The sequence below is a fragment of the Pseudorca crassidens genome, chromosome 15 (genome assembly GCF_039906515.1).
Source record: "Pseudorca crassidens isolate mPseCra1 chromosome 15, mPseCra1.hap1, whole genome shotgun sequence".
NCBI classification, from domain to species: domain Eukaryota; kingdom Metazoa; phylum Chordata; class Mammalia; order Artiodactyla; family Delphinidae; genus Pseudorca; species Pseudorca crassidens.
The window spans coordinates 38576825-38600719 of record NC_090310.1 but is presented as its reverse complement, the minus strand read 5'-3'; the positions used below and the strand labels follow the sequence as shown (position 1 = coordinate 38600719).

Sequence of the window (23895 nt, the reverse complement as noted above, 5' to 3'; positions counted from 1 at the left end):
TCGCGTCTGGTGCACGCGCGGCCCCGCCCGCTCGCAGGCCATCCTTCCCGCTGGCCCCGCCCACCTGCGCGGCCGGAAGTTCCGGTGGCGGAGCGCTGGACCGGGCCCGAGCGGATCGCGGGCTCGGGCTGAGGGCGTAGGGCGGGCCCGGCGCGGAGCCTGGGAGCGGAGCCCAGGCCGTGCCGCGCGGCGCCATGAAGGGCAAGGAGGAGAAGGAGGGCGGCGCGCGGCTGAGCGCCGGCGGCGGCGGCAGCCCGGAAAAGAGCCCGAGCGCGCAGGAGCTCAAGGAGCAGGGCAACCGGCTCTTCGTGGGCCGCAAGTACCCGGAGGCGGCGGCCTGCTATGGCCGCGCCATCGTGAGTGCGCCTGCACCGCGGGAGGGGGCCGGCGTCCGAGCCAGGGGAGGGGCCGGACTGCGGCTTCGCCTCCGCGTCCTCCCCGGAGCCCCTGTCTGGCCACCCCCGCCCGACTTTCGGAGGCGGGTGGTGCTTGGGCTCTGAGAACTCAGTGATGATGTTGTTCCAAAGGGGCCAAGGCCACGGCTCCCGAGCCAGTGCTGGTTGCCAGAGAACTGTGGCGGGTGGGAGATTCAGAGTGCTTGAGGCCCACTCGGCTGGGGGCCAGGGACCCTTGCCCTTTGAGGAGTCCAAGCCCAAAGCTGGTGATTTCCACAGATCTGGAAAAGCTACCTTCACAAGACTCACTGGAGTCCAGAGGGTGGGCTCAGGTAGGCTCCACCCTCCCTCAGAACCCAGAGGCTTGGAAGCGGAGAAACCTGTAGTGTCTTGATTCCAGCTATGGGCTTCAAGCTGGGACAGAGAGGGTAGGCTGAGCTCACTCCCTCACGCTGGCTGGTCTGCCCTTGTTCTCCAGACCCGGAATCCCTTGGTGGCGGTGTATTACACCAACCGGGCATTGTGCTACCTGAAGATGCAGCAGCATGAGCAAGCTCTGGCTGACTGCCGGCGCGCCCTGGAGCTGGACGGGCAGTCTGTGAAGGCACACTTCTTCCTGGGGCAATGCCAGTTGGAGATGGAGAGCTATGATGAGGCTATTGCCAACCTGCAGCGAGGTGGGCTTACAGGCTGGCTGGTGCCAGGGTGCCTGGGACCAGGCGGGTGGACTGGCTGGAGGTTTATCCAAATCTTCTATTCCTCCAGCCTACAACCTGGCCAAGGAGCAGCGGCTCAACTTTGGGGACGACATCCCCAGTGCTCTGCGCATCGCGAAGAAGAAGCGCTGGAACAGCATTGAGGAGCGGCGCATCCACCAGGAGAACGAGCTGCACTCTTACCTCACACAGCTCATTGTGGCCGAGCGTGAGAGGTGGGCTGTGGTGATGACAGGCGCCCCCCGGAAGTCACCACTTTTAGGTTAACTCTGAGTCGTGAACACAATCATTTATTGAAGGTCAACTCTGGCACGCAGGAGATGGAGGGGAATGAGGCCTGAATGAGCCTAAGATTGGAGTGGAGTCTGACCTCCTGGCCAGACCCATCTCTGATCAGCTTTTGGTCAACCTCCAGGGAGCTGGAAGAGTGTCAGCGGAACCATGAGGGTGATGAGGACGATGGCCACCTCCGGGCCCAACAGGCCTGCATTGAGGCCAAGCATGTGAGGGTGCCCCAGCCCAAGTGTGGGTCCTGTGTGTATTTGCATGCGTGTAATGGACGTGAGGTGCCCCTGGCTCCTGCTGGGTCTGAGTTTCGGTGCCTGGGGAAGGGAGATGGGGTGTCAGGCCCACAAACATAGCTGCTTGGTTCTTTGCAGGACAAGTACTTGGCAGACATGGATGAACTCTTCTCCCAGGTAGACGAGAAGAGAAAGGTGAGCTGCCTGTCTTCTGGGGTCTGTGGGTAGCAGGAGTCGGAGCAGTGCCCCTTCCCAGCCCCTGATCTGACCCTGTGCTGCAGAAGCGAGATATACCCGACTACCTGTGTGGCAAGATCAGCTTTGAGCTGATGCGGGAGCCCTGCATCACACCCAGTGGTATCACCTATGACCGCAAGGACATTGAGGAGCACCTGCAGGTGAGGGCCCATGGGAGTTGGGAGCAGGACCCACACCCACTGAGCCCCTCCTAATTCTGATTCTGTTGTCACTGCAGCGTGTGGGCCATTTCGACCCTGTGACTCGGAGCCCCCTGACCCAGGAACAGCTCATCCCCAACCTGGCTATGAAAGAGGTCATTGACGCGTTCATCTCCGAGAATGGCTGGGTGGAGGACTACTGAGGCAGGGCGAGTGTGTGAGCCACTCACCCGCCTTGCCTGGTACCCTGGCCCAGGAGGGCCTTGGGCAGTAGTCTCTAGCCGCTGTACATAGTTTGTGTCCCTAGATCCCTATCTTGGTGTCCCCAAGCCCACCCCCATCAGTTCTGCTGGGTCATGAGCCTCCCCCATCCCCCTCTGGGCCAGAAACAGTGGGTGAGAGTGGGCTGGGCTGAGGCTGCCGCTGCCATCTCTGTCCCTGTAATAAAATCTGTGAGCACTATAGGGGCATGTGCTGGTGTGCGACGGGCTCCCCAGCCACCCCCTTTGGCTAGCTGAGAAAAGTAGAGATGAAGACGCTGGTGTCGAGGTTGAGTGTGGCGTGCCACCATCGGTCAGGGAAATACAGCACCTGGGAGTGGGGGGGACACAGGGATTGGTTGGGGCCCCTTGACCCAGCCCAGCCTGGCCCCTGTCTGCCAGCCACTGACCTCACCAGCGTGGATGGTGCATTCCAGGGGCCGTGCAGATAGTGCCAGGGCTGGGTATGTGTCCCGGAGCCAGGCCAGTGTGGTCTTGTTGGGGTGGAATTCAGGTGTCTTCGCAGGAGGGTACAGGAACCAGCGCTGAGGGTGGGAGCAGCAAGGTCACTCTTTGTGCTGTGGTCAGTGAACCCAGAGTCTCAGCCCCACCCTTTGCTGACCTTTCGGCCATAGATCACCTCTGAGAACCCGGGCCCGTGCCAGTGGAAGGGCACCCCAGAGCCGGCACCTGTGTGGTGAGTTACGAGCAGCTGGTTACCAAGCCTAATCCTCCCCCACCCAGTTCCCAAGTCCCCTGGTCCTGCAGGGCACTCACCTGCAATTCCAAAGCTATAAGCAGGAATGGTACCTAGCAGGCTGAATGGAGGTGGAGAGTAGTGCCGAAAAAGTGATGCCCATTCCGTGAAGTTATTGTCCCCAAAGAAGTACAGGGTGTCTGACAGCAAAACACACAAGAGGATGCAGGAATCTTAGCACCTGGGTACTAAGTCACCCCACCCCACCCCATGGCCACCTGTCTGGCTCACCATTGCCCATGGAGAAGGGGTCCTGGGGGTGCAGCATCTGCTCCACATACTCCTGAAAGGGCAGGTCCACTGCAGTTTGAAAGGGGTTGGTCAGGACTGGTTGGTGCTGCCTTCAAGATGCTGGCAGGCAGGCTGGGCTGCTGGGAGGGGCAGCTCACCTTTCTGGTAGGAGTAGGTGTTGGCAGTGCTCAACCGGACCACGCTGTCCCCAAACAAGGCCAGCAGCCTTTGACGGGAGCACAGGTCCCGGAACCTCTGTGGGGGCGGGGAAAATACTCAGGGGCCAAGCTCAGCACGGGCGAGTGGTGGTCGCGAGGAGCGTGAGCACTCACCGAGTTGTCTGTGAGCCCCTGCAGAATGACAGGTCTGGAAAAGGCGTAGCTAGAAGAAAAGGAGGAATCATGGCCTCAGTCTGATCCGCGCCCATCGTCCGCCCCCGCCCACACGCGCTCGCACGAGCTCAAGGGGAAGCGGCCTAAGGAGGCCCGGGAGGACGGGCCGGCGACCAGTGCGCGGCCTCAGCGGTGCACGGTGACGGAGCCCCAGAGTTTTCAGGCGTGGGAGGTGTGGCCATACAAGAGGACGCGCTTACCGCTGCACGAACTCGGCGTAGCTGAGATCGGCCCGGCGCTCTACGGTGCAGCGTTCCTCCTCCGCCACGGCCGCCGGCGCCCCCTGCCCGGGCCGCCGCCTGCCGACACAGCTGGTCAGTGCCCTTGGCCGCCCCGCCGGCCGCCCCGCTCCGCCCTGCCGCCCGGCGCCGCTCACCACCCTCCGTCGCCTGCCTCCCGGAGGCTCCGGGCCGGAACCACCAGCGTCCAGAGCGCGAGCAACAGGAGTAGCCGCACCCCCAACGCCATATCCCGCCGCCGCGAGGCATGCCGGGAGCTCCGTCGTCGTGGCAACAGGCTGGCTCCCGGAAGCGGCTTCCTCTGGCCCGTCCTGGAAACAGGGGGCACTTCCGGAAGGCGGGACGAAGGTCGCACCAAGAGCTGCTATTGGCTACTGCCAGCTCCCGTGGACACACTGCCACCCGCCCACCAGAGTCGCCCGCGCGGGACCGTAAGCGACGCGACCGGGTGACAGGCAGCCTCAGAATACGTCTCCCGCTTCCTTTATTTGGTTCACAAGCCCCGCACACCCATCCAGGTCCGGCAGGCGGGTCAGGAGTACTCGCACAGGTGGCCGCATCCGGCGGGGCAGTGGGAGCTGCCCTCCAGCCACTTCATGATGTGCTGCAGGTGTCCGCCGTGACTGCAGCCCTGGCACCACACGAACAGACCCTTGACCACGTGGTGGCAGACGGCGCACATGCTAGCGCAGTGGTGGCACCTGTCGCAGACCCAGCCCCGGCTGCTCATGGGCCGCTTGCAGTGACTGCAGTTGACGTGCAGGGTGGTGGAGGCCTGGTTGAGGCAGCTGATGGCACGGCTGGTGCTGAGCTTGACCACCTGGTTGGACACATTCCAGAGGCAGAAACGCTGCAGCAGGTCGATGTAGGACGTGTACCAGTGCTCCTGGTGGTGCAGGGAGGGGAGGAAGGAGGTAAGAGACCAGGGTTTCGGGCACACTGAGGAGCTTCCCCCAAGTGTGCTGGGCACAGACAGAGGGGCGGGTGCAGGCGGGGCGTGCAGGGGTAGTCCTGGGGGTGGCAGCTGCTCCAGGGAGACCCCCCCCAGACCCTGTCACCCACCTGGGTCTGCTCGTCGATGTCTTTGCGCACGCGTTCACCCAGCACAATGAGCACGGACACGGCCATCTGCACGTCGCCCTGCTCCGCATAGAAGCGCAGCATGTCACACACCAGGGCACTGAAGAAGTCAGGCGGCAGGCGGCTGTCGTACAGTGCGTGTGAGACGGAGATGAGTGAGAAGGAAGAGTCCACAGGCACCAGGGAGGCTGCATCTGCCTCGTTGCCACTCACATGGGGCGAGTCGGCCTTGTCTTGCAGGTGCTCAGGCCCGGGTGGGGTGTCCACAATCTCGTGGCGCAGTGGGAAGGCTTCCTGGGGCAGCACATACTCGGGCTCCTCAGCTGCAATGCAGGGGGGGGCGGTAGGCAGGGTATGAGCCTCTGGCCCCGCCTCCTGGCCCCACCCCTCCCCAAGCCCCCACTTACAGTGAGCGTGTTCCGGGTCTAGCAGGTACAGCTCGTCATCCTCACCTTCCACATCGCCCAGCAGGTAATCGGCAGGCACGTCGCTGCCCTCGGTCTCCTCGTTATCTGCCCGAGGGAGGGAGAGCATTGCAGGACCAGCTCACTCTGGGAGGCCCCAGTCTCACTCCCATGAATGCCCTGCGTCTGCTCCCAGCCTACCTTCGTTGGTGATAAGTGTGGCTGAGGAGTCCAGCAGCACTGTGTCACTCCGTGCATCACCCTTGCTGCGGTCCAGCCGAGTCTCACTGCCCAGCCCTGGGGCCATATCCTTTAGATTGAAACTGGAGGCAGGGAAAGCCGATGGATAGGTGGGCCCCAACAATCCCACCCTCTGGGGAAAGCCACCCCCAGATGTCTACCTGTTCATAAGTGGCAGGCCACAGGAGCTGCCCTTGCCCACACTGTGGTTGAGGTTGGTGGTGGACACCAGGCCAGGACTACAGTAGATGATCCGTAGCATGGTCCATGTCTGCGCCACCTAGGGGTGGGCACTGTTCACTCACGGGGGTCCTGGGTCCCTGGCGCCCCGTGCAGGCCCCCCTCTGCCTGGATGGAACCACAAACCCTCAGCTTTCAGCTGCCCCAGGGACCCAACGTCCTGGCCCGCCCCAGGTGGGAAACCGATGCCCATGGAAAGACAAAAACCCCAGCCTCAAACTTGCAGAGGCACAGAAAGAAAAGTGGAAATGAGCCTGGGGTCCCCAGGAGGTGATAAGTGAGGCAGTGTGGGCCTTCTGCGTAGGGCTGGACACCTCGGGAAGTCTAAAAGCAAGGATAAGCCAGAAGAGGGGGCTCCAGCCCCACAGCACCCCAGACCTGCATCCCAGGAATGGCACTGGCATCTGGCCCACTTGGGGCTCTGGACACCCTTAGTTACTGGGGCAAGAGCCAGTGGTGACCTCAAGCAGAACTGAGCACTGAACTCAGGGCAGGGTCTGGGCACAGCAGTCAGAGGAACTCTCTGACCCTACACCAAGGTCATGGCCCTCAACCCAGCCCTATGTACCTGGTTGCGGCCAAGCTCCCGAGCCACTTTCGCATTGTGGTCACAAAGCTCGGCCAGTGGCCGGCCAGCCAGGGCATAACGCTCAGCCGTGTCCACGAACCAGCTCATGCTACTGCTGCCAGGCTCCATCTCAAAGACACTGAGGGCACTGGAGGCGAGGCCTGAGAAGGGCTCGGCAGGGTCCAACTTGCGCTTGAAGAAAATTGGGTGGCGCCGATCCCCAGTGTAGGGCTTGCGCCCCGACTCAGTGGCCACTAGGCTCTCCTTGGCTGCGAAGGCCAGATCCCCAAAGAGACCATAGCAGAGGCCCTCAGGGTTGGCGCGCTCAACAGGCTGGCTGGCATCACGGAATAGGTGCTGGCATAGGGTGCTGTCCTTGGAGCCGGAGAGCAGGAAGGAGGGATCGTGCGGGTGGCGCCAGGCAATGCCTGTTGTGACATCGCGGTGCTCCTCAAACATGGCAGCTGGCACAAAAGGCCGGCGCACGTCCCACACGTAGATGTTGTGGTCCACCATCATGGAGCACGTAGCTAGGTGGTGGCGGCACTCAGGCCGCCACTTGACTCTGGCCACGGATGCAATGGTTTGCACGCAGTGCACCTCCTTAGCGCGGTGTGTGGTCATGTCCCAGACCTTTACCATCTTGTCACGCCCACCTGTGGCCAACCAGCCCCTGTGGAAGGCCCGTGAGGTCCTCAGTGACCTCTTTTGGGGTGGGAGGGCTCCCCACTCTGTCTCACAGGTCTTGAGGCAGTGAGAGAGCCCTTCCATAAGCCCCACCCATCTTGCCCCATTGCCCCGGCCCCCACCCCACCCCACACCTGTCCTCGGGGTGCCAGTCGCAGCAGAAGACAGGCCCATTGTGGGCCGTGAACATTCTCTCACAGCGGTCGGGCCGCCGAATGTCCCAGAGCTGCACGTTGCCGTTCTCAAAGGTGGAGGCGAATGTGAAGTAGTCCCGGATGCTGAACTGGACGTCACGCACACTCTCAGACTGGCCTGTGGGCAGGACGTCAGTGGAGGGAGAGTTGGGGGTGGGTGGGTGGGTAGCCTACAGGGACTCCAGCAGGGAGAGCAACCAAGGGGTATCCCTTGGAGTGAATGTGGACTGGTGTCACATGCCTGCCCATGGCGCAGGCCAGGAGGCCTAGAGGGTGGAGTAGATACTGCCAAGGCCTGCCCAGGGTGGACAAGGGTGAGGAGAGGCCTGGCAGAGCAGACACAATAGCCTGGGCTGGTGAGAGGGACACAGGCATTGGGTGGTTTTGACACAGGCTCCTGGACCTCGATTTTCCCTGGATTCTGCAACTGACATCAGTCCTTGGGCGAAGCTGTGGTCGGCTTCAGGACCAGGTATCAGAGCATTGAATGAACAGGGGCCTCAGTGGGCTGAATACAATCCTTCGGGGGCCTGAGGCCCACGGAGGCATGGATGGGATGCCCCAGGATCTGCCCAGTCCCTACACCTTGAGCTGGAGCCGCCAAGTCAGCCCCAGAGCACTGGACACCTTGAGGGTACACGTCCACCCCTGTGGACCACCACACCAAGAGCCTCTGAGTGCAGTGTCCAGCTTTTCCCCACCACAGGTAGCTCAAGGTCTGTCTTAAGAGGCCCTCAGATTCTCTCTGGGCTCTGCCCTGTGCTTCACTTGGTCTCAGCGAGGTGAAAAGGGAGAGCTGGCTCAAGGGGGGTTGTCAGGGAGCTGGGCCTGCTGGGAAGAGAACTGCGGGGGGACCAGGCAGTGCACCACTCCCCACTGCTTCCCTGGGCTGAGGACCCTGGAGGTAGACTTTGTGCAATGAGGTGGCCTGGAGCTCTGAGGCAAGGAAAGAGGAGACAGCAAAACAAACCCTCTGCTCAGCTGCCCAGGTGGGCTGTGGATCTGCTCAGGCCCTGCTCTCTCCCTGATCTCACACTCAGCCTTGACTCCTGCTGACTCCATAAGTGCATCAGAGCTGTGACCACACTCCAGGTACCCCTCACACTTCCACCAGGCCTACCCCTGCCCTGCCCCTCTCCTGCTCACCTCCACCCACTCTTCCAGTGCCAGCTCGGCTGGCTCCTCCTCCAGGAAGCCCTCTGAGAGTACATCTGAGGGCCTTTGATGCACACAGCATTTCTCAACCTGCCTAGACAGGCCAGCCACCTGCAGAGATGCACACTTGCCCGACCCGCCTCCAAGGGCCTCACCCGAGAAGGTGCTGACAGAGTCCTTCCTGCGAAGGTCGAAACACTTCATGAAGCCATCCTGGGAGCCACTGAGCAGCACGTGGGCCTCAGTGGGGTGGAAGCAGACTTTGTTCACCGTGCGTTTGTGCTCCGTAAACAGCTGGTCCTGCTTGTTGCGGGATGGCCGGCCCAGGTTCCAGGTGACCACGACTCCATTAGTCGCCGCCGTGGCAAGCAGGTTCTCGTCCATCTGGTGCCAAACAACATCTGCACAGCTCAGGTTGAGCGAGGGCTTGCGGCCCACACGAAGGTTCAGCTTCTCCACAAACTGCTCCTCCTCAATGGCATAGATCTTGAAGATGCTGCGGCCTGCCACGACCACCTGGGCCGCGTCACGGCACACACTGATGGCATTGGCTGGTGCATCCAGGTGGCAGTGCATGGTGCGGCCCGTCAGCGTGCTGCCACCCAGGGCTGTAGTCACGCGAGACATCTTCTCCATGGGTGCACGGGTGGTGGGGATAGGTCAATGAAGTTGGCAGGGCTGGTCAGCCTGGGGGTAGGGACCTGGCAGTTCAGAGCCTTTACCCTGGGTGGTTCCTCCAAAACTGCTTAGTCCAGGGCAGTCCACCATTAGTCAGTCTGACAGGCAAATTCCATCACCCTGGCTGAGCAGTCAGAAGGCGCCATAGCTGCCCTGAGGCCAGTGAGTCCCATGTCTGACTTCTGGGGAAGACCCTACCTGGTCAGTCCCAGGCCAGGCCACCTCTCCAACCCCCCAACTGCCAGATTAGGATAGTCACTGGACGTTCGGTCAGTCAATCCCGCCCGGGGAAGCCAGGTGGTTCCCACCGTCCGCAAAGTCGGCCTCTGGAAGGCGGGCAGAAGGATAGAGGAGCCCGGAGAACACAGGCTATAAAGGCGCGAGGGACACAGAGGGACTTCAAGGACCGAGCTGTTTAAGGAGCCTGGGGGGGTCTGGCGAGACCGGAGGCAGGAGAGGCTGGCGGCGCGGAGGTTGCGGGCGAGCGGAGGCAGCGGGAACAGAGCTAGCCGAACGGAGAAGTCTCTCCTTCCGAGAGCACCCGAACCATTTCCTAAAATTGCCGGGCCGGGGAGGAACCGCCGCGCCGGAAGCAGCCCGTCTCTTTCCTGCCCCCCCGCCGGACGTGGTCCTTTTCTTGCCAGCCCCTCGCCGGAGGCGGGTGCCCACACTACAAACGTTCCGGATCCGGGAGCTACGCTGGTGGAGGCGGAGGGGTTGACCGGGACTAGGGGTAGAGGGGTTCCCCCGGTTCCGCCTCGAGTGGTGGTGGGGTTTTTTTTAATCACTTTTTTTTTTGCGGTACGGGGGCCTCTCACTGTTGTGGCCTCTCCCTTTGCGGAGCACAGGCTCCGGACGCGCAGGCAGCGGCCATGGCTCACGGGCCCAGCCGCTCCGTGGCATGTGGGATCTTCCCGGACCGGGGCACGAACCCGTGTCCACTGCATCGGCAGGCGGACTCTCAACCACTGCGCCACCAGGGAAGCCCCTATTGCAGTATTTTAATGCTAATGCTCATCTCTGCCCCAAGGTCCATCAGCAAGTCCAGGCATCCCTAAACTAGTCCTGAATCCCTCCATCGTCTCCGCCTCTTTTCTCGCCCTCCCCGGGACCCCAAGAGCAGCCTTCTAACGGCTCTCCCTGGGTTCCTCGTTTCCCCTGATCTGAACCCCGCACAGCAGTCAGGTACCACTCTTTGGCCTTAGGTCCCCCGTAAGTCCCCACCGCGCTGTGAGTAAATCCCAAACTCCCGGCCTCTTCCTCTCTCCGCGCACCTCCAGCCACGGCGGCTTCTAGCCCTTCTTCCAGCTGGGCAAGCTCTTCCCTGCCTCGTGGCCATCGCACGTTTTCGCCCGCTGTCCTCTCCAGAAGGGATCTCCTCCTTCAGAGTTCAGCTTACATGTCACGTTCTTGGAGGCCTTCCCTGGCCACCCCATTTAACGTGACCTCTCCACTGTCACCTCCACAGCGCTTGTCACAACCCATTCCTTTGTATACTGGTTGTCATCTGTTGCACACGAGTATGAACTCAACCAGGCAGAGATCACATCTGTCTCTGTCTCCAAGAGCTCGAGTGCCTGACCCGACCTGTTCACACAAGCGGCTCGGCTCAATCAGTGACTCTGTGAGCCTGCCTTTCTCTCCTGGGTATGAGCCCTGGTCTGTCCGTGCTGCACTGTGTGATCTTTTAGGACAGCGGTCCCCAACCTTTTTGGTACCAGGAACCAGTTTCGTGGAAGCCAATTTTTCCACGGACGTGGGACGGGGGTGGCTGGGGAGGTTCAGGCGGTAATGTGAGCGATGGTTCAGGTGGTAATGCAATCGATGGGGAGCGGCAGATGAAGCTTCGCTTGCTCGCCTGCCGCTCACCTTCTGCTGTGCAGTCGGGGGTGGGGGGGTGTTGTGGACCCGTTTTAGGATATCCCTGACCCATTCCTATCCTTAGTTACCCTGTGCCTGAAACAGGCCTCATTTTTGCCCTTCTGGAAGGATAGGCTAGATCCTAGATATTTTGGAGGGAATGTTATGTGTAATAATTTTAGTGTCTCTCCCCCTCTGAAGCAGTGAGAGGTTAGGGACCTTCTGTTGGTCGCTGCTGGGTTTCCAGTCTGGCACAGTGTTACCAGCCTCTGCACGTTTGTTGAAAGAACCAGTAAGTCTGATGAGTTGAGAGGTGCACAAAAATTCAGACTTGGGCCACTCAGGACAGATACACCTTCCCCCCACCATGGCGTCATGACCTAAAACCAAATCAGACATGTGTTTTTACAACTTTTTTAATATATATTTTTATAAACAGGTCACGTGATAAAATAGCACAAGAAACACTTACCAAATATAAGGTTATATCTTCCGCATATACAGGAGAATGAGGTCGTATGTACAATAAGAAAATGATTTTAGGGGTTGGTTGGTTTTGTTTTCCTCTCTCCCCCTAATTTTTCCTCCTACAGTCGTTGGAAATATCACAGCTTCAGTTGCATTAATACTTTGGACAAATGGACAGCTGCCCCTCCCCACTAGGGAGCTGTGGGGAGGAGGGGCTGAAGAAACTGGCTCCTGACCACCTCAGCCCTGGAGCCTCTGGCCAGCGCTCCAGGGGCAGGGAAATCTTTGGGCTGTTGAACTGTTTCTCTTCAACAGCATCTCTCGCTCGCTCTTTCTCTCTCTCTCTCTCTCTCTCACTCTCTGGCTCTCTGGAAACTGGTTACTCTCTTCCAACCGGATGGGGGGGTGGGGGGAGTGTCCCAAGATTGGATGTGGGTGCTGTATATCCTGGGGCTCAAGGTTGGGATGGAAAGGGGTCCCAGCCCCCTCCTCAGTAATTGCCAAGATGTGCCAGCACCCCCGGGACCTCCCAATATCTTGGGATTGGACAGAACACGGTGAACCCATGTGGGCAAGTAGAAGTTTGGGAAGCTGGGGAGGGGTGTGAGGCTAGAAAGGAGCCCTCCCTCCTTTGGGTGTTGAGGGTGAGCTGGCCACTGGAAGATCGGAGCCGCTGGCTGGGGCCCCCTTTCCCAGCTTCCACCTGACGGATACCTGCCCTGGGTGAAGTGTGATGCTGAGGGGCCTGGGCCCAGCTGGCTACAGGGGCTGCGGGGCAGGGTCCAGCCAGGACTGCTCCCAAGGCCTGCAGGCCCAGATGGTCGCTCCAGCTTCAGGTCTCTCAAGGTAGCTCTACCACCCCTGGGTTGAGGTGGACTGGAGCCAGCTGGGCTAATGTTGATTATGCCAGGGTCACTGTCAGCCCAGCGGTCCCTCTCCTAATCCAGTTCTGCCCTAGCCTGGCCAGGGCCCAAGGACCTTAGGCCTGTGTATGGGGGTGGGGCGAGCACGGCCAGTCTCACACAGCGGCAAAGAAGAGGGGAGGTCGCTGGGGTCAGGCTGGTATGAGGTGGGGGAAGGGCGGGTGGGACTTGGGCTCCTGGGCGGGCCATGGCTTTGGCGGCGGCCTGTTTCCCCTCGCACCCCTCGGAGGGCTCCAGGCGCGGTGCAGTGGAAAATGCGGGAAGCCCTGGGGTCTCTTCCGGGCCCCCGTGTCCTGAGGGGACCCAGCTCCCCTCAATCTCCCTGGGCCCTGCCAGGGGTGGGGGGGACAGCGGGGAGACAGAGAGGGGTGTGGCGGGGAAGGCGGTAGGGGCGGCCGTCTGACGAGCTCAAAGTGCCCGCAGGACCGAGCCCCAGCCCCCCGCACCCAGCGGGCGGGCAAAGGATGGCTGCGGCTGTGGCGTGGTGGAGGGCGGGCGTGCAGTTGCGGGTGCGAGGGGCATGCACAAATTTCCCGAGCGTGCGTGCGTGCGCGGGGCTGGCCCGCCCACCGCCCTCCCTGCTCGAGGCGGGGCCGGGAGGAGAGCGAGGGTCCGAGAGGCGGGAAGGCCCTGCGCTACTCGACGACGAGGCAGCGGGGCAGGTGCTGCGAAAAGTACTTGAAGAGCTCGGGGGTAGCCCCAGGGCAGTTGGTCAGCTCCAGCTCCTCCAGCTCCTGCAGCTGCACCAGGCCCGACAGCCCGGTGGCGGTCAGCAGCGGGCAGCCTGCGTCGGGCGGGAGGCGGGGCGGCGGCTGAGTGGGCGCGGCCCGAGGGCTCCGGAGGGCGGGGCTGGGGGGAGGGAGCTCGGGGGCCGGGCAGGAGCAGGCCGGGCTAAACTTTGCCCGGCGTCTCCGCCTTCTGACTGGGACTTGGGACGCAGCGAGTCAGCACCAGGTATGGGTCTGCACAGGGGACCCGGCAGGGCTGGCGGAGTCGGACTAATGGGGGTGGGTGGTCACTGCCCAGGAGGACGGCGTGGGGGGGGTCTCACCTGCCAGAGACAAGAGACGCAAACTCCTCATGGCCAGGAGGTGCTTCAGCCCGAAGTCCTGCACCTGGGCGGGAAGGCGGGGCGAGTTAACTATTTCTGTTCGCGCCCCGAGGGAGCCCCACTCCTGGGGTCAGGCCATAGGGGGCAGGGGGTGGGTTCAAAACGGGGGTTCTCAGTTCCCCACGGAGTCGGTGAGGCCCTGGGGACTCTTTGCGCTTCGCTTACGTCGGCCGCTTGGGTGTGGAGGGATCCCAGACTTCATTACAGGATCTGAGCGGGCCGGGTGCAGGCCAGCGGCTTGTCTGGGTGGAGGCTTTCCCCGTGCCCCCCACCTCCCCTGCCTACTCCCCAATCTCTGGAGGCATGGAGGGCTGATACCTGGCAGCACCATCGCAGGTAGAGGCTGCGAAGGGACGACATGGTGGACAAATAGCTGAGGCCAGTGTCCGTAATGCGTACACACCTGTGGTCGCAACAGAAGGAGGCTGCCCACCTTCAAAACACCCGACCCCTTCCTCCTTTTCCCGAAGTGTCCCGGTCGTGAACTCCCCTCCTGCCCCAACATGCCCCGCCCTTTCCATAGCCCCGCCCCACCAGGCTCCGCCCCCACCTGACCCCTCGGTGGTATTCCCTACTGGCGGGACATAGCTCAGCCCTGCTCTCGTGTTATAGCCCACACTAGGCAGGTCTCTTATGAGGGCCCCGCCCCCCCCCCCCTTGCTGCAGCCCTACTCTAGCTATAGGCCTGTCCACTAGTCCACTAGGCTCCCTGCTTAGAGGTCCGGCAGGCCTCGCCCAGCCCTGCCCTCCAAGGCCCCGGGGTGGGGGACGCGCACACCTGTCCAGCACGAGCTCCTCCAGGCGGTGCAGGTCGCAGGCCACGTACTCGAGCGCCATGTCGGTGATGCGTGGGCACCACGAGAGGTCGAGGCTGCGTAGCTTGCGCAGGTTCTCGGCCACAAGCTCGACACCATCGTCGGTGACCTTGGAGCAGCCAGAGAGGCTGAGTGCGGTGAGGTTGGGCAGGCTGTGCACCACGTTGACCACGCCGTGGTTGGTGATCTCCCAGCAGGAGAGCAGGCGCAGCGTGTGCGTGCTGTGGCCCTGGCGTGCCGTGAAGTAGGCCAGTGCTGTGTCCGTCACGTGGTAGGCCTGCAAGCTCAGCTCAGCCAGGTTGGGCAGCAGCTGAGAGATAGCCGCGATGGCGTCGTCGGCCACGTTGATGCAGTCGCTCACACTCAGCGAGGTGATGCGCGCGCTCAGGCTGGACCACAGCCCAGCTTCGGTGAAGTCGTTGCAGCCTGACAGCTCGAGGCGCACGACACCCTGCATCTGCTCCAGCATCACCTGAGGGCGGGCAGGCGCGGGGTCAGGAGGCCCCGACCTCCCCCTCGCCAGGGTGCAACCCTACCACGTTTTCCCCAGACACGCCCCTTCCCCCAGGGCGTGGTGAGGATGGTAGGAGACAGAGCAGAAGGAGCCCACCGAGGGGCAGGAAGCTGTGTTTTTAAGCGTGTATATGGTGTAAACATGCATCAAGCTGTATTCTGACAAGTGCACTTTACAGTGTGTTCGTTACACTTGAACAACATCTAAAAGAGGAGGCAGGGCACGAGTCCAGGGCCTGGCCAGAGCAGGTGCTCAGAGCCATAGGTGTTAATGATGTGATGTTAAGAGTCCAGGTCCCGGGGAAGGGGCTGCCTCCACAGCTGCTCCTCTGACCTTTGCCCGTTTCCCCCACCTCCTTCAGCATCCTCCCTACCCAATGTGAGCTTCTTGGGCATGCATGGCCTCGCATTTAATTGACTGCTTTGCTGTTGCTGTCTTGAAATTCTTAGTCATCTTTGAACAAGGAACCCGAATTTTCATTTTGGTCCCCCAAATTATGTAGCCAGTCCTGCTCCCCCCACCCCAGAGCTACACTCCTCCTCAGGACACCGACCCCACCCTCGGCTGCTTTGCTGCTTGTGTGCCCAAGCTTCTTCCTACTCCCCCCACATGTGCTGAGTGGCTGCTGCCTGGCCCTGCCCCCCATCCCTGCCCTTCTGGGCCAGTGGTGGTGCGCACCTCCAGGCCGGCATCAGTGATGGTGGAGCGCTTGAGGCTCATGGCCTTGACACCCTTCTTGGAGAGGGCATAGTTGTCGATGAACTCACAGATGTCCAGGTCGGAGACACCGACCAGGCAGAAACCCTCAAAGCCACGTGCTGCGAAGCCCTGCAGGTTCACGAACTCCTTCTCACCTCCAGGCAGAACTGTGTAGAGCTCCTTGGCATGCAGCACAGGCGTGAGGCCCGCCCAGAACTTGGGCTGGTAGAGCACACGCCTCCAGGCCTTGCACACCTGGGCCAGCACGCACCTCTCGCAAGCTGAGAAGTACCAGAAGAGGCCATTGAGGATCTTCTCGTCTGTGGCCAGTGGCGGCCGCTCTACTGGGGGCCCGGGCACTGGGGCTAAGGCTGGTCCACCAAGGGGGAGCCCTGCCTGGGGGCACAGGCCCCCGGCCAGAGCAGCCCGGGGCGGTGGGGCAGCCAGGCTGGGTGGTGGGAGGGTGGGCGGGGGTGGCTGGCAGGGGCGGTTCTTGGCAGCCGGCGTGCCCTTGGTGATGCTGGCTGTGCCCAGGCCGTTCGGCTGGCCTGGCAGCTTCACCAGGCCATTGCGAGGCAAGCATGGAGGCTTGGGGTCGCCGTCGACGCCCGGGCTCGACATCTTCCTCGCTCGGTCTGCAGACAGTGTCCAGGAGAGAGGGTAGTGAGTCTGCTGCCAGGGCAGAACTGAACTCCTTTCCATCCATGGGCGTCCCCTCCCATGCCATTCCCAGAACCACCCAACAGAAAGGATCTGAGTGTAAGTCCCTCCCTCCCTGACTGAGCAGTTACAGGAAGGCAGGGCTGGTCATGACCACGACACTCCTTGAGCACCTACTGTATGCACTGAGCTCAACCTCCACCCACTCACAGAGCTTTTCGATACCTAGGCACTATGGCTCCCATTTTACAGATGACAGAACAGAGATGGAGGGACATTCGCCCATGACTGCTCCCTTTACCTTTGCTGCTCACCATCAATGTCTGCCAGGCCTGCCTCTGCTGGACAGGGGCTGGGGAACTGAGGGTTTGGGGCATTCTCTGGCCACTCCTCTATGGGGTGCCAGCGTAGCTGTCTGGAGTGGTTTGAGTAAGCCATCTGAGACTCACATACCAGCCTCTGAGAATCTCAGTGGCTACAGGAGGTTCTGTGGCTCAGAATCTACCGAGAGAAAGGGCAGGTGTCTTCCCAGGGTGCTTACTGTGATGCCAGCACAGTGAGCCCTGCACACATACTGTTTCTTTAATCCTCCACTCAACCCACTGAGGACGATGATGTGATGACTGTACCCACTGTACAGATGAGGAAATCATGGCTGAGGCAGCATGAGTTGCTTGCCTGAGGTCATAGTAAGTGGTGGAGCCAAGACATGGACACTGAGCTGGCTGTGGAAGGCTATGTGTAGGGAGCTTCCCACAGGGTGGGGGCTGAGACCAACCCCCAGCTCCCCTCCTCAGGCCTCCAAGGCTGTGAATGGGTGGCAGAGGGCACTGGGCACAGACGACCCTGGAGAGAAGGGGCAGCAGGACCCCCACAGCGCTACCATCTGTCCCACATTCCAGATCTCCTGCCCATCCCCACCTCAGACATTCAGCGAGGAGGTAGCATACCCAGTGGCTCACCCCACTCTGGCTATGTGGCTTTGGGGAGCCACTTCCTTCCCCAAACCTCACTTTCCTCACTTCAAAGCCTGGGAAGTGACGATACTGCCCCACGGGACAGCATGTGACAAGGACTACGTGCAGTGCATGGCTCATAGTGAGCTTGCTGGCCAAAGGGTGAGCGGACAGGAGCCCCCAGGAGGGAGGGGAGCCAGTGGTCCTGCCCTGCTCTTCCCAGTACCACACCCTCCACTGGCGTCCAAGCCCTGGACAGGACAACACTTGCCAGTATTCCACACCTGGGGAGGGGGTGCATCCTGGGCTGGGTTCAAGGGTCTTACTGTAACATGTGGCCCTCATGGCTGCCAACCAGCTTTGGGTCCAAAGGCCTTCCTGCCCTGGTAGCCATGAACTTTCAGGCTGGCAGTCCACCCCAGGGCCTCCCTCCCCCGAGGAGGCTCCCACACCTTGGCTGCCCCTTCACTACAGCTCATGACCGGGTAGTAGCAGCCTCACACTGGCTGATACACGACATCCCTGACAACATTTGCTGAATGCCCACTGGGATAATTGTGTATTTCAACCTTACAGCAGCCTGGGTGGGGGGCACAGGGGAAAGCACTACTGTTACCACCGTTTTCAGATTAGGAACCGGAGGTTCCCAGGAGGTACAGTTGGCCCACAGTGGCAGGAGTGGCCTGACATGAGGGCTGCCAGTACATAGGAGGGGACCATCCTGGGACAGCAGTGCCTCATGGGGGACAGGATGAAGCCCACAATTGCCCCTGCCCCACTACTGGGGCCAGTGGAGAGGCTATCCTGGCAACTCCCTCCTGCGGTTTGTGCTGGGTACAGAGGGGTAGCCCCAGCCTGAATACCTTCTGTGTCCCCAGAGCAGGGCACACCGGCTTTCTGCAGAGCAGGCGCGGCCGGCCTGACGCCCGGAGGCAGCACCATGGACAGCGCCCCTCCAGCCGCCTCGCGCGGGCTAGGAGGCCAGGCCAGTCCCGGCCCGCTCCACCACGGACAGCGGCGGGGTGGGGTAGGGAGGGGTACGGCCCGGCAAACCCAGTTCAGCTGGAGCTGGGAGGGGCCCTGGAGGCTTGGGGTGTGGGGCGGGGGGGAGGAGACGCCCGCTCGGCTAAGATCCGGAGGAGGAGGCGGCGGAGGCGGCACCAGGGGAGAAATAACTCAAGAGCAGTGCCGATTTAGGTTGAAAATTCTCCCAGCCATGGGTGTGCACGTGGAGCGCCTGAGTTGGGGGGATCACGTGTATGCCCCGGGCATCTGCGGGGCTCCCTTCCCGTCCCCCACAGGAGCTCACATTTGCATACACCCACAGTCCCATCCCCACCCTCCAGACCTCAGGATGGAACTGGCCCATGGAAAAGAGTCCACAGGAGGGAGGGGCCATGCCAAAGATGGCCCGCAGCAGCCTGTGGGGCGTGTCCAAGGCCTGACTGCCCCTCATCCCACACCCCATCCCCGGCCAGAAGGCACTGGTCAGCCTGTTGGTCAGCACCCCCCCCCCCATATATGCCCTGGGTTGGAGCTGCCTTCCCACAGAGGCGGCCCTGCTGCTCCCCAGCCTTGTCCACGGTCTTCCTGTGCTCCAGCTGCTCCTCATCCTTAAGCCTCTCACCCAGCCTGAGCCCTGGCTCTTTAGCTCAAAACTAGAAACAGCCACACATTAGCCCAGGGGTCAGGGCTTTGGGAGAATGCTCACTGTTCACTTTGGAAATAGGTCTGCCTGCCAGTTAGGCAAGAGGTCCCTGGGGGGCTGGGATGAGGGCCCCTCTGCCTGGCCCTGACCCTGGCCCCACCCCCCCAGCCAGACGGGTTGCAGAGCCTCCCACCTTCTTGGTACCTGCCCCCGCTGCCCCCAGTGGGGCTAGGAGGACCTGCTTGGATTTTCCTGCCAGGATGGGGCAGGGGCAGCTGCCAGTCCGCTGGGGACTACTTCCCCTTTAGGGATAAGCACGAGAAGCTAACGCCAGGAAAAGAGGCTTTTAAAATAAGATGGTCAGGCTTGCACTATTCTTAGCCTCAGCCCCTGGTGTGTTGTGTCTCTGTGTGGAGTGGAGTTCTGGGGGAGGCCTCCTCCAGGGATAGGCTGCAGGGGCTCGAGGGTCCTGGGTTCACCCCAGAAGGAGGGAGGTGATGGTCACTACTTTAGTTGTCCTCATCAGCCTGAGCCAGAGCTGGATCAGGGTGCCACTTGGGAGAGCTAACCATGCCTCTGTGTTTCCCCAGCAGACTCATGTGAAGCATGGGGGGGTCCCAGAGGCTCGCGGGAGGACTCCAGACCTTGGTGGCTTCCAGGCTAAGGGTCTGCAGATTGCCATGCTGGGGCTTCATAAGGAGCTGCCTCTCCTGCAAGTCAGGTCACTGGGCCCCGAGACTCAGCAAGTCCACCTCACAGCCTCACTTCTAGCCCCTTTTCGTCCTGACCCTACAGGTCAGCCAGACCCTCTGTCCTGCATTCCTCCTCCCCTCCCCTCTCTGCCTGGGCACATGCTGGTCCCCCTGCTTGCTCAGTAGGCCTCCCTGCTCCGTAACCCTGCCAGCTCCTTCTCTTCCATCCTTCAGTGTGAGCACTGCCCCTGCCCCTCCCTGGGGGACCCCCAGCACCGGGGAAGCATAACCAGAGTCTCCGCCATCACGTGCATTATCATCACCGTCTACCTGTCTGCCTCTCCTTGGCTGGGGACTCCTTGAGGACAGACAGCGTGACTACTGAGTGGCCTCTGAGTGCTTGCTGAATGAAAAGAATGGCAGTCCATTTATCAGGGTCATGCAGAAAGGGGTGCAGCTGACAGAGGCCCAGGAGGCGGGACGGAAAGCAGTCAGTGGAGAAGCTGTAGCTCAGCTTGTCAGTCCTGGTGACAGAGGCCAGTGTCCATAGGGGAGGGAGGGGTTGGTGCCAGAGTCCCTGAGAAGGCTCCCAAGACCCTGGGGCTTGGGGTGGGCCTTGCCGTTATTCTGACCTTTGGGAAGAGGACGGCTCATGTTTCCTTTTTGACTGAGTTCCCCCCCACCCCGAGAGCTGCAGAGTTAAGGAAGCTGGATGCCTGTTCCCCATAATCTGGCCAGACCTGGGGGGCAGGGGACAGGAAGCACCAGAAGGGAGGGAAGCCTGGTCCTGCTCTGCTCTTCCCAGCACCACGTGCCCCCCCTTCCACCCACTGCTGGTCTGAGCCCATCAAACACTGCCTGACCACAAGTGGGGAGAGAGAGGCTCGGAGAGTGAATTTTCAGAAGTTGTACAAAGCTGGGATTTGACCCCAAGACTCAGGCCAGGCATGGTGGTCCAGAGGGCAGTCCCGGGCCCCCACCAGCCTGCTGCTGCCTCCTTTCTCTGCTCTGTTCTGCTTCAGTCCCTGTGCCCTTCCAGCCTGGGTCCCTCCGCTGGGGTCTCTCCCAGCGTGCCCCTGTCATGCCCCTGTGCTCCTTCCAGAGGCTGCAAGCTGATGTCAACCACTGGCACACTCTTCTTTTAGATTGCTCATGCCCAGGAAACCCCCCACTCCTCATGGCCCTAAGCTCAGAGGTCTCTTCCTCCATCCCTGATACCCCCACGTAATGCAGTGTGCCCTGGATGCTGGGGGGCCCGGCCCCAGTAGAACCTCCACTGACCAGTTCTCCCTGCTAGCTGAAGACCATGGAGCTGGGCAAGGGCATTGGTAGCCAGAAAAACTCACATCAGGTCGATCTGCAGTGCTGGCCCCAGGGGCTGGGGTGACAACTAGGATAGTTTGGGATTGGGGACACAGCGCAGGCTGACAAATTCCATGACAAGCCCTGTGACTCAGGCACATTCACATCCCTGCCACTTTGCACACGTCCTAGCAGCAGCGCTCCCCTCCCGCCCCCAGCTCGGAGATGCTTCTGGGGTGCGGGCTGCCCCACCCGTGCACTGGGGGCTCTGGGAAGGGAGCACGTGGGCCTCAGGAGAGACCTGAGTCGGTGCTCAGCAGACCAAGTCCTGAGGCCAAACTCAGGGCAGCTCAGCCATGTGGGGCCGGGTGCCTCGGGGGTGGGTGTTGGGCTTCAGTCCTCATCTTGGCCTCTCTGCTCTGAAGGACCTGAGCCCCACAGGGCCTAGGCCTGGGGCATCTAGTGCCTCAAACACTGCCAAGGGAAGGAATGTGGCCTGAGCCCACCCTCTGCAGCTGGTCTGGCTAAGGCCCCTCCCGGGCCACTGGTAAGGAAGGTTCTGGGCCACCCACTTACCCCATAGTGCTTCCTTTGCTGCCACCGTCGCTCTTCCCCTGAGCCAGCCCTCTGAGACGCAGCAGCAAGCTCCCACGTGTGACAAGATGGGGGCTGTGGAGAGCTGACAGCGCCAGCCAAGGAACCCCTTCCCCGACCTCCAGGTGAGGTGTCTCCCTGGCTGAGAAGGCCTGCCTGAGGCCCAGCTGTCTTGAGTGTCCCAGGTGCCCTGACCTCGGGGCCACTTGTTTCCTTTTGAGCAGTGGGAAACAGGACTCATGCAAGTGCCCTGGAAGCGGGTGTGAGCTGCAGGGTGGCATCTGTCCCATGAACCTCCCCAGCGTTAGAGGTGCCCATAGGCCTCCCAAGGCGAGGGGTGGTAGAGGTGGGGGAGCCAGGCCAGGCTGTGGACGCGGCAGGCACTGGGCCAGATGAATCCTGGGGTCCCTGAGGGCTGAACAGCCCTCCCTGCTCTGCCAGTGTTTATGACTGGGGCTTGAATTTCCCTCCTCCCCAGACAGCACTCGGTCCAGCCCTATGGCCACCTCCTGCCAAGCCAGTGGGTCTCCATCAGGCCTCTGCCCTGGCCTGTGGGACCCCAAACCTCTCAAGGTCCTGAGCTAGCTCAGGCCTTCTGCTCCAAGGCTGCTGTCCAGTATCTCTCAAAGGAGCCTGCTGGAAGAAAGGGCCCCATGCCCCACGTGGCCCCGGGGAGGCCTGAGCTGACCCTGGTCAGTGGGCCCTCGGAGGCGGCAGGTGAAGCAGCATGTGGCGTCTGCCCTCTCCGTGGAGGGAAGGCTTCCTGTGCAGAGGCTGGGAGGGGCTGGAGGAGTGGCCACTGGGCTCCAACAACCTGGCCTTCTCTCCTTCTGGGGTCATGGGTGGGGACTCTCCCCACCCACTCAAACTCCCAGAAGGACAAGACCCTCCCCCAGCAGTCTCAGGGTGCCCAGTTCTCCTTCTGGGGCCCTTCAGCCTTGGACATCGCCCAACCCCTCCTCCAGAGCCAGGCACGTGGCCAGCCCCCTCCCTTCGCCTCGTCTTCCCACTGTGGCAGCTCCAAACAGGGCCAGGTTCAGGTGTCCAGAGGCAGATCAGCCACCGGGCCACACGTTCACAAGCTCCTCCTGGAGTGTAATTGTATATAACACCTGTCTCACAGGGGCAGGGGCTAATGGTGCTGGGGTGGGGAGCCCAGAGTGCAGTGGGGTCCAGGACCTCACCCAGCCAACCCAACTGGGGTCCTGCAATTCGGCTTCCACAGGGGCACAGCACCGTGGCACCGACCCCCAGCCTTGGTCCAGTTGCCATGGGGATCGAGCCTCGACCAGGCCAGCCACTGGGGTGAAGGGCTGCGGGAAGGCCTGGCAGGGCTGGAGGCCCAGCTGCAGCAGCCAGGGAAGGGGCTGCGGTTACGTAAGCCCTCCGGGGGTGGCGGCGACGCTGTCCCAAGCCCCCTCCCCGCGTCGTCCTCATTGTGGCCTCCGCGGTGTTGTGGCCTGGCCCCCTACCCGCCCTGTAAGCCTGGCCCGGCACACACACCTTACCTGGGCCCGGGCTCCTGGCTCATGCCACGCTGTCCACCGGGCGTCCTCCCGTCATGGGGAGCCCGGCATGGGCACCGGCGAAGCGGGGAGGCGGCCGAGGTGCTGGTCTGGCAGGCAGGGCCCGGCCGCGCCCCGCGCCCGGCCTGGCCGGGCCCCCTCTGCCGCGCCTCGAAGAAGAGCTCCCGGGTGGGAGAGGATCGGCCGCCCCGAGCCTCCCACCAGGGAGGCTGAGGCTGTGCCCAGATAAATAAGGCCGCTTTGCAGGGAGCCGGGCGGGCGCCTCCTCCCTCCCCTCGCCCTCCTCCTCCCCGCCCTCCTCCTCTGCCCTCCTCCCCGCGCTCCTCCCCGGCCGCCGGCGGCGCCGCGCCCGCCCCCCGCCCGGCCTTACGCGCCGCTCCCTCGCGCGCCCCCGTTGCCGGTAGCCAATCCGGGTTGGCGAGCCCGGGCGGGGGCGCTGAGGATGCTGAGCCCCGCCGCGCCCTACCGCGCGCAGAGCGCGCTCCCGCGGCGGCGTGCACGGGCACGCGCCAGCCCGGACCTCACCCCCGCTTCCCCTCGCCGCGGGCGCCCGCACAATAACAAACCCTGGCGCACGGCGGGTCGGGGAGGGGAGAGGAGGGCAGGGGAGGGCGGGAGAGGGAGGAAGGCGAAGGAAGGGCTGGGCGCGCAAAGGGAGAGCCGGGTGGAGCGAGCCCTGCCTTTTGCGGAGCTGTGGGGACCCCGAATCCTGCGGGGCGGAGAGGACTCGAGCTTTTGGGCGCCGGCCGTCCGACCCTCCCCCTCCTGGCCCCTCTTGCGGAGCCGGTGGCCAGGCCCCCTGAGCGGCCCTCGCATCTCCCGCGCACCTGCGGGGTGCCAGGCCCAGGAACCTCCCTCAGTGAGGAGCGCAGTTGCACACCCGCAGAGCCGAGAAACAAGAGACCAGTAGATCATTTCAGAGAGTGACGAGTGCGGTGAACGTTCAAGAGGGTCACGTGATGGTGACCGCGC

At 62.2% G+C, this 23895-nt stretch overlaps 4 protein-coding genes across 7 annotated transcripts; 1 reads left to right on the top strand and 3 right to left on the bottom strand.

The window, feature by feature from the left end:
- Positions 1-71: 71 nt before the first annotated feature.
- On the top strand, positions 72-2492 carry STUB1 (STIP1 homology and U-box containing protein 1). Its single transcript, XM_067707198.1, has 7 exons — positions 72-356; positions 874-1072; positions 1161-1326; positions 1527-1614; positions 1771-1827; positions 1914-2030; positions 2108-2492. The coding sequence occupies exons 1-7, from the start codon at positions 195-197 to the stop codon at positions 2231-2233; spliced, it is 915 nt and encodes a 304-aa protein (XP_067563299.1). The 5' UTR covers positions 72-194; the 3' UTR covers positions 2234-2492.
- JMJD8 (jumonji domain containing 8) lies at positions 1386-4188 on the bottom strand. 3 transcript variants are annotated; one of them, XM_067707201.1, is made up of 9 exons: positions 4047-4188; positions 3871-3969; positions 3611-3659; positions 3437-3533; positions 3279-3347; positions 3068-3187; positions 2913-2980; positions 2706-2835; positions 1386-2621 (listed from the first exon to the last, which is right to left on the bottom strand). In XM_067707201.1, exons 1-9 carry the CDS (start codon positions 4136-4138, stop codon positions 2605-2607), a joined length of 741 nt encoding a protein of 246 aa, XP_067563302.1. In that variant the 5' UTR covers positions 4139-4188; the 3' UTR covers positions 1386-2604. The 3 variants fall into 3 exon arrangements, with proteins under 3 accessions (XP_067563302.1, XP_067563300.1, XP_067563301.1); XM_067707199.1 differs by having other exon boundaries at positions 2701-2835; positions 4047-4187; XM_067707200.1 differs by having other exon boundaries at positions 2701-2835; positions 2931-2980; positions 4047-4187.
- Positions 4189-4376: 188 nt separating this feature from the next.
- WDR24 (WD repeat domain 24) lies at positions 4377-10313 on the bottom strand. Its single transcript, XM_067707169.1, has 8 exons — positions 8633-10313; positions 7263-7440; positions 6442-7114; positions 5795-5913; positions 5595-5716; positions 5397-5501; positions 4972-5312; positions 4377-4795 (listed from the first exon to the last, which is right to left on the bottom strand). The coding sequence occupies exons 1-8, from the start codon at positions 9111-9113 to the stop codon at positions 4442-4444; spliced, it is 2373 nt and encodes a 790-aa protein (XP_067563270.1). The 5' UTR covers positions 9114-10313; the 3' UTR covers positions 4377-4441.
- A 1100-nt stretch (positions 10314-11413) lies between these two features.
- FBXL16 (F-box and leucine rich repeat protein 16) lies at positions 11414-23223 on the bottom strand. 2 transcript variants are annotated; one of them, XM_067707181.1, is made up of 6 exons: positions 22901-23223; positions 15525-16180; positions 14296-14804; positions 13836-13920; positions 13458-13521; positions 11414-13190 (listed from the first exon to the last, which is right to left on the bottom strand). In XM_067707181.1, exons 2-6 carry the CDS (start codon positions 16164-16166, stop codon positions 13042-13044), a joined length of 1449 nt encoding a protein of 482 aa, XP_067563282.1. In that variant the 5' UTR covers positions 16167-16180; positions 22901-23223; the 3' UTR covers positions 11414-13041. The 2 variants fall into 2 exon arrangements, with proteins under 2 accessions (XP_067563282.1, XP_067563281.1); XM_067707180.1 differs by having other exon boundaries at positions 22906-23222.
- Positions 23224-23895: the final 672 nt, after the last annotated feature.

What these genes read in the sequence shown, in the direction of transcription:
- FBXL16 (XM_067707181.1), bottom strand. Translation starts at nt 16,166, where the DNA reads ATGTCGAGCCCGGGCGTCGACGGCGACCCCAAGCCTCCATGCTTGCCT. An exon ending in TCACTGATGCCGGCCTGGAG is followed by an intron (nt 14,805 to 15,524) that starts GTGCGCACCACC and finishes GCCCGCCCTCAG; the next exon opens with GTGATGCTGGAGCAGATGCA. An exon ending in ACCTGCGATGGTGCTGCCAG is followed by an intron (nt 13,522 to 13,835) that starts GTATCAGCCCTC and finishes CTTCCCGCCCAG; the next exon opens with GTGCAGGACTTCGGGCTGAA.
- STUB1 (XM_067707198.1), top strand. Translation starts at nt 195, where the DNA reads ATGAAGGGCAAGGAGGAGAAGGAGGGCGGCGCGCGGCTGAGCGCCGGC. An exon ending in ATTGTGGCCGAGCGTGAGAG is followed by an intron (nt 1,327 to 1,526) that starts GTGGGCTGTGGT and finishes GTCAACCTCCAG; the next exon opens with GGAGCTGGAAGAGTGTCAGC. An exon ending in ACATTGAGGAGCACCTGCAG is followed by an intron (nt 2,031 to 2,107) that starts GTGAGGGCCCAT and finishes TTGTCACTGCAG; the next exon opens with CGTGTGGGCCATTTCGACCC.
- WDR24 (XM_067707169.1), bottom strand. Translation starts at nt 9,113, where the DNA reads ATGGAGAAGATGTCTCGCGTGACTACAGCCCTGGGTGGCAGCACGCTG. An exon ending in GACTGGCACCCCGAGGACAG is followed by an intron (nt 7,115 to 7,262) that starts GTGTGGGGTGGG and finishes GGCCTTCCACAG; the next exon opens with GGGCTGGTTGGCCACAGGTG. An exon ending in GGGAGCTTGGCCGCAACCAG is followed by an intron (nt 5,914 to 6,441) that starts GTACATAGGGCT and finishes GCCCACCCCTAG; the next exon opens with GTGGCGCAGACATGGACCAT.
- JMJD8 (XM_067707199.1), bottom strand. Translation starts at nt 4,138, where the DNA reads ATGGCGTTGGGGGTGCGGCTACTCCTGTTGCTCGCGCTCTGGACGCTG. An exon ending in TACGCCGAGTTCGTGCAGCG is followed by an intron (nt 3,660 to 3,870) that starts GTAAGCGCGTCC and finishes CTTTTCTTCTAG; the next exon opens with CTACGCCTTTTCCAGACCTG. An exon ending in CCCCTTCTCCATGGGCAATG is followed by an intron (nt 3,188 to 3,278) that starts GTGAGCCAGACA and finishes TTTTGCTGTCAG; the next exon opens with ACACCCTGTACTTCTTTGGG.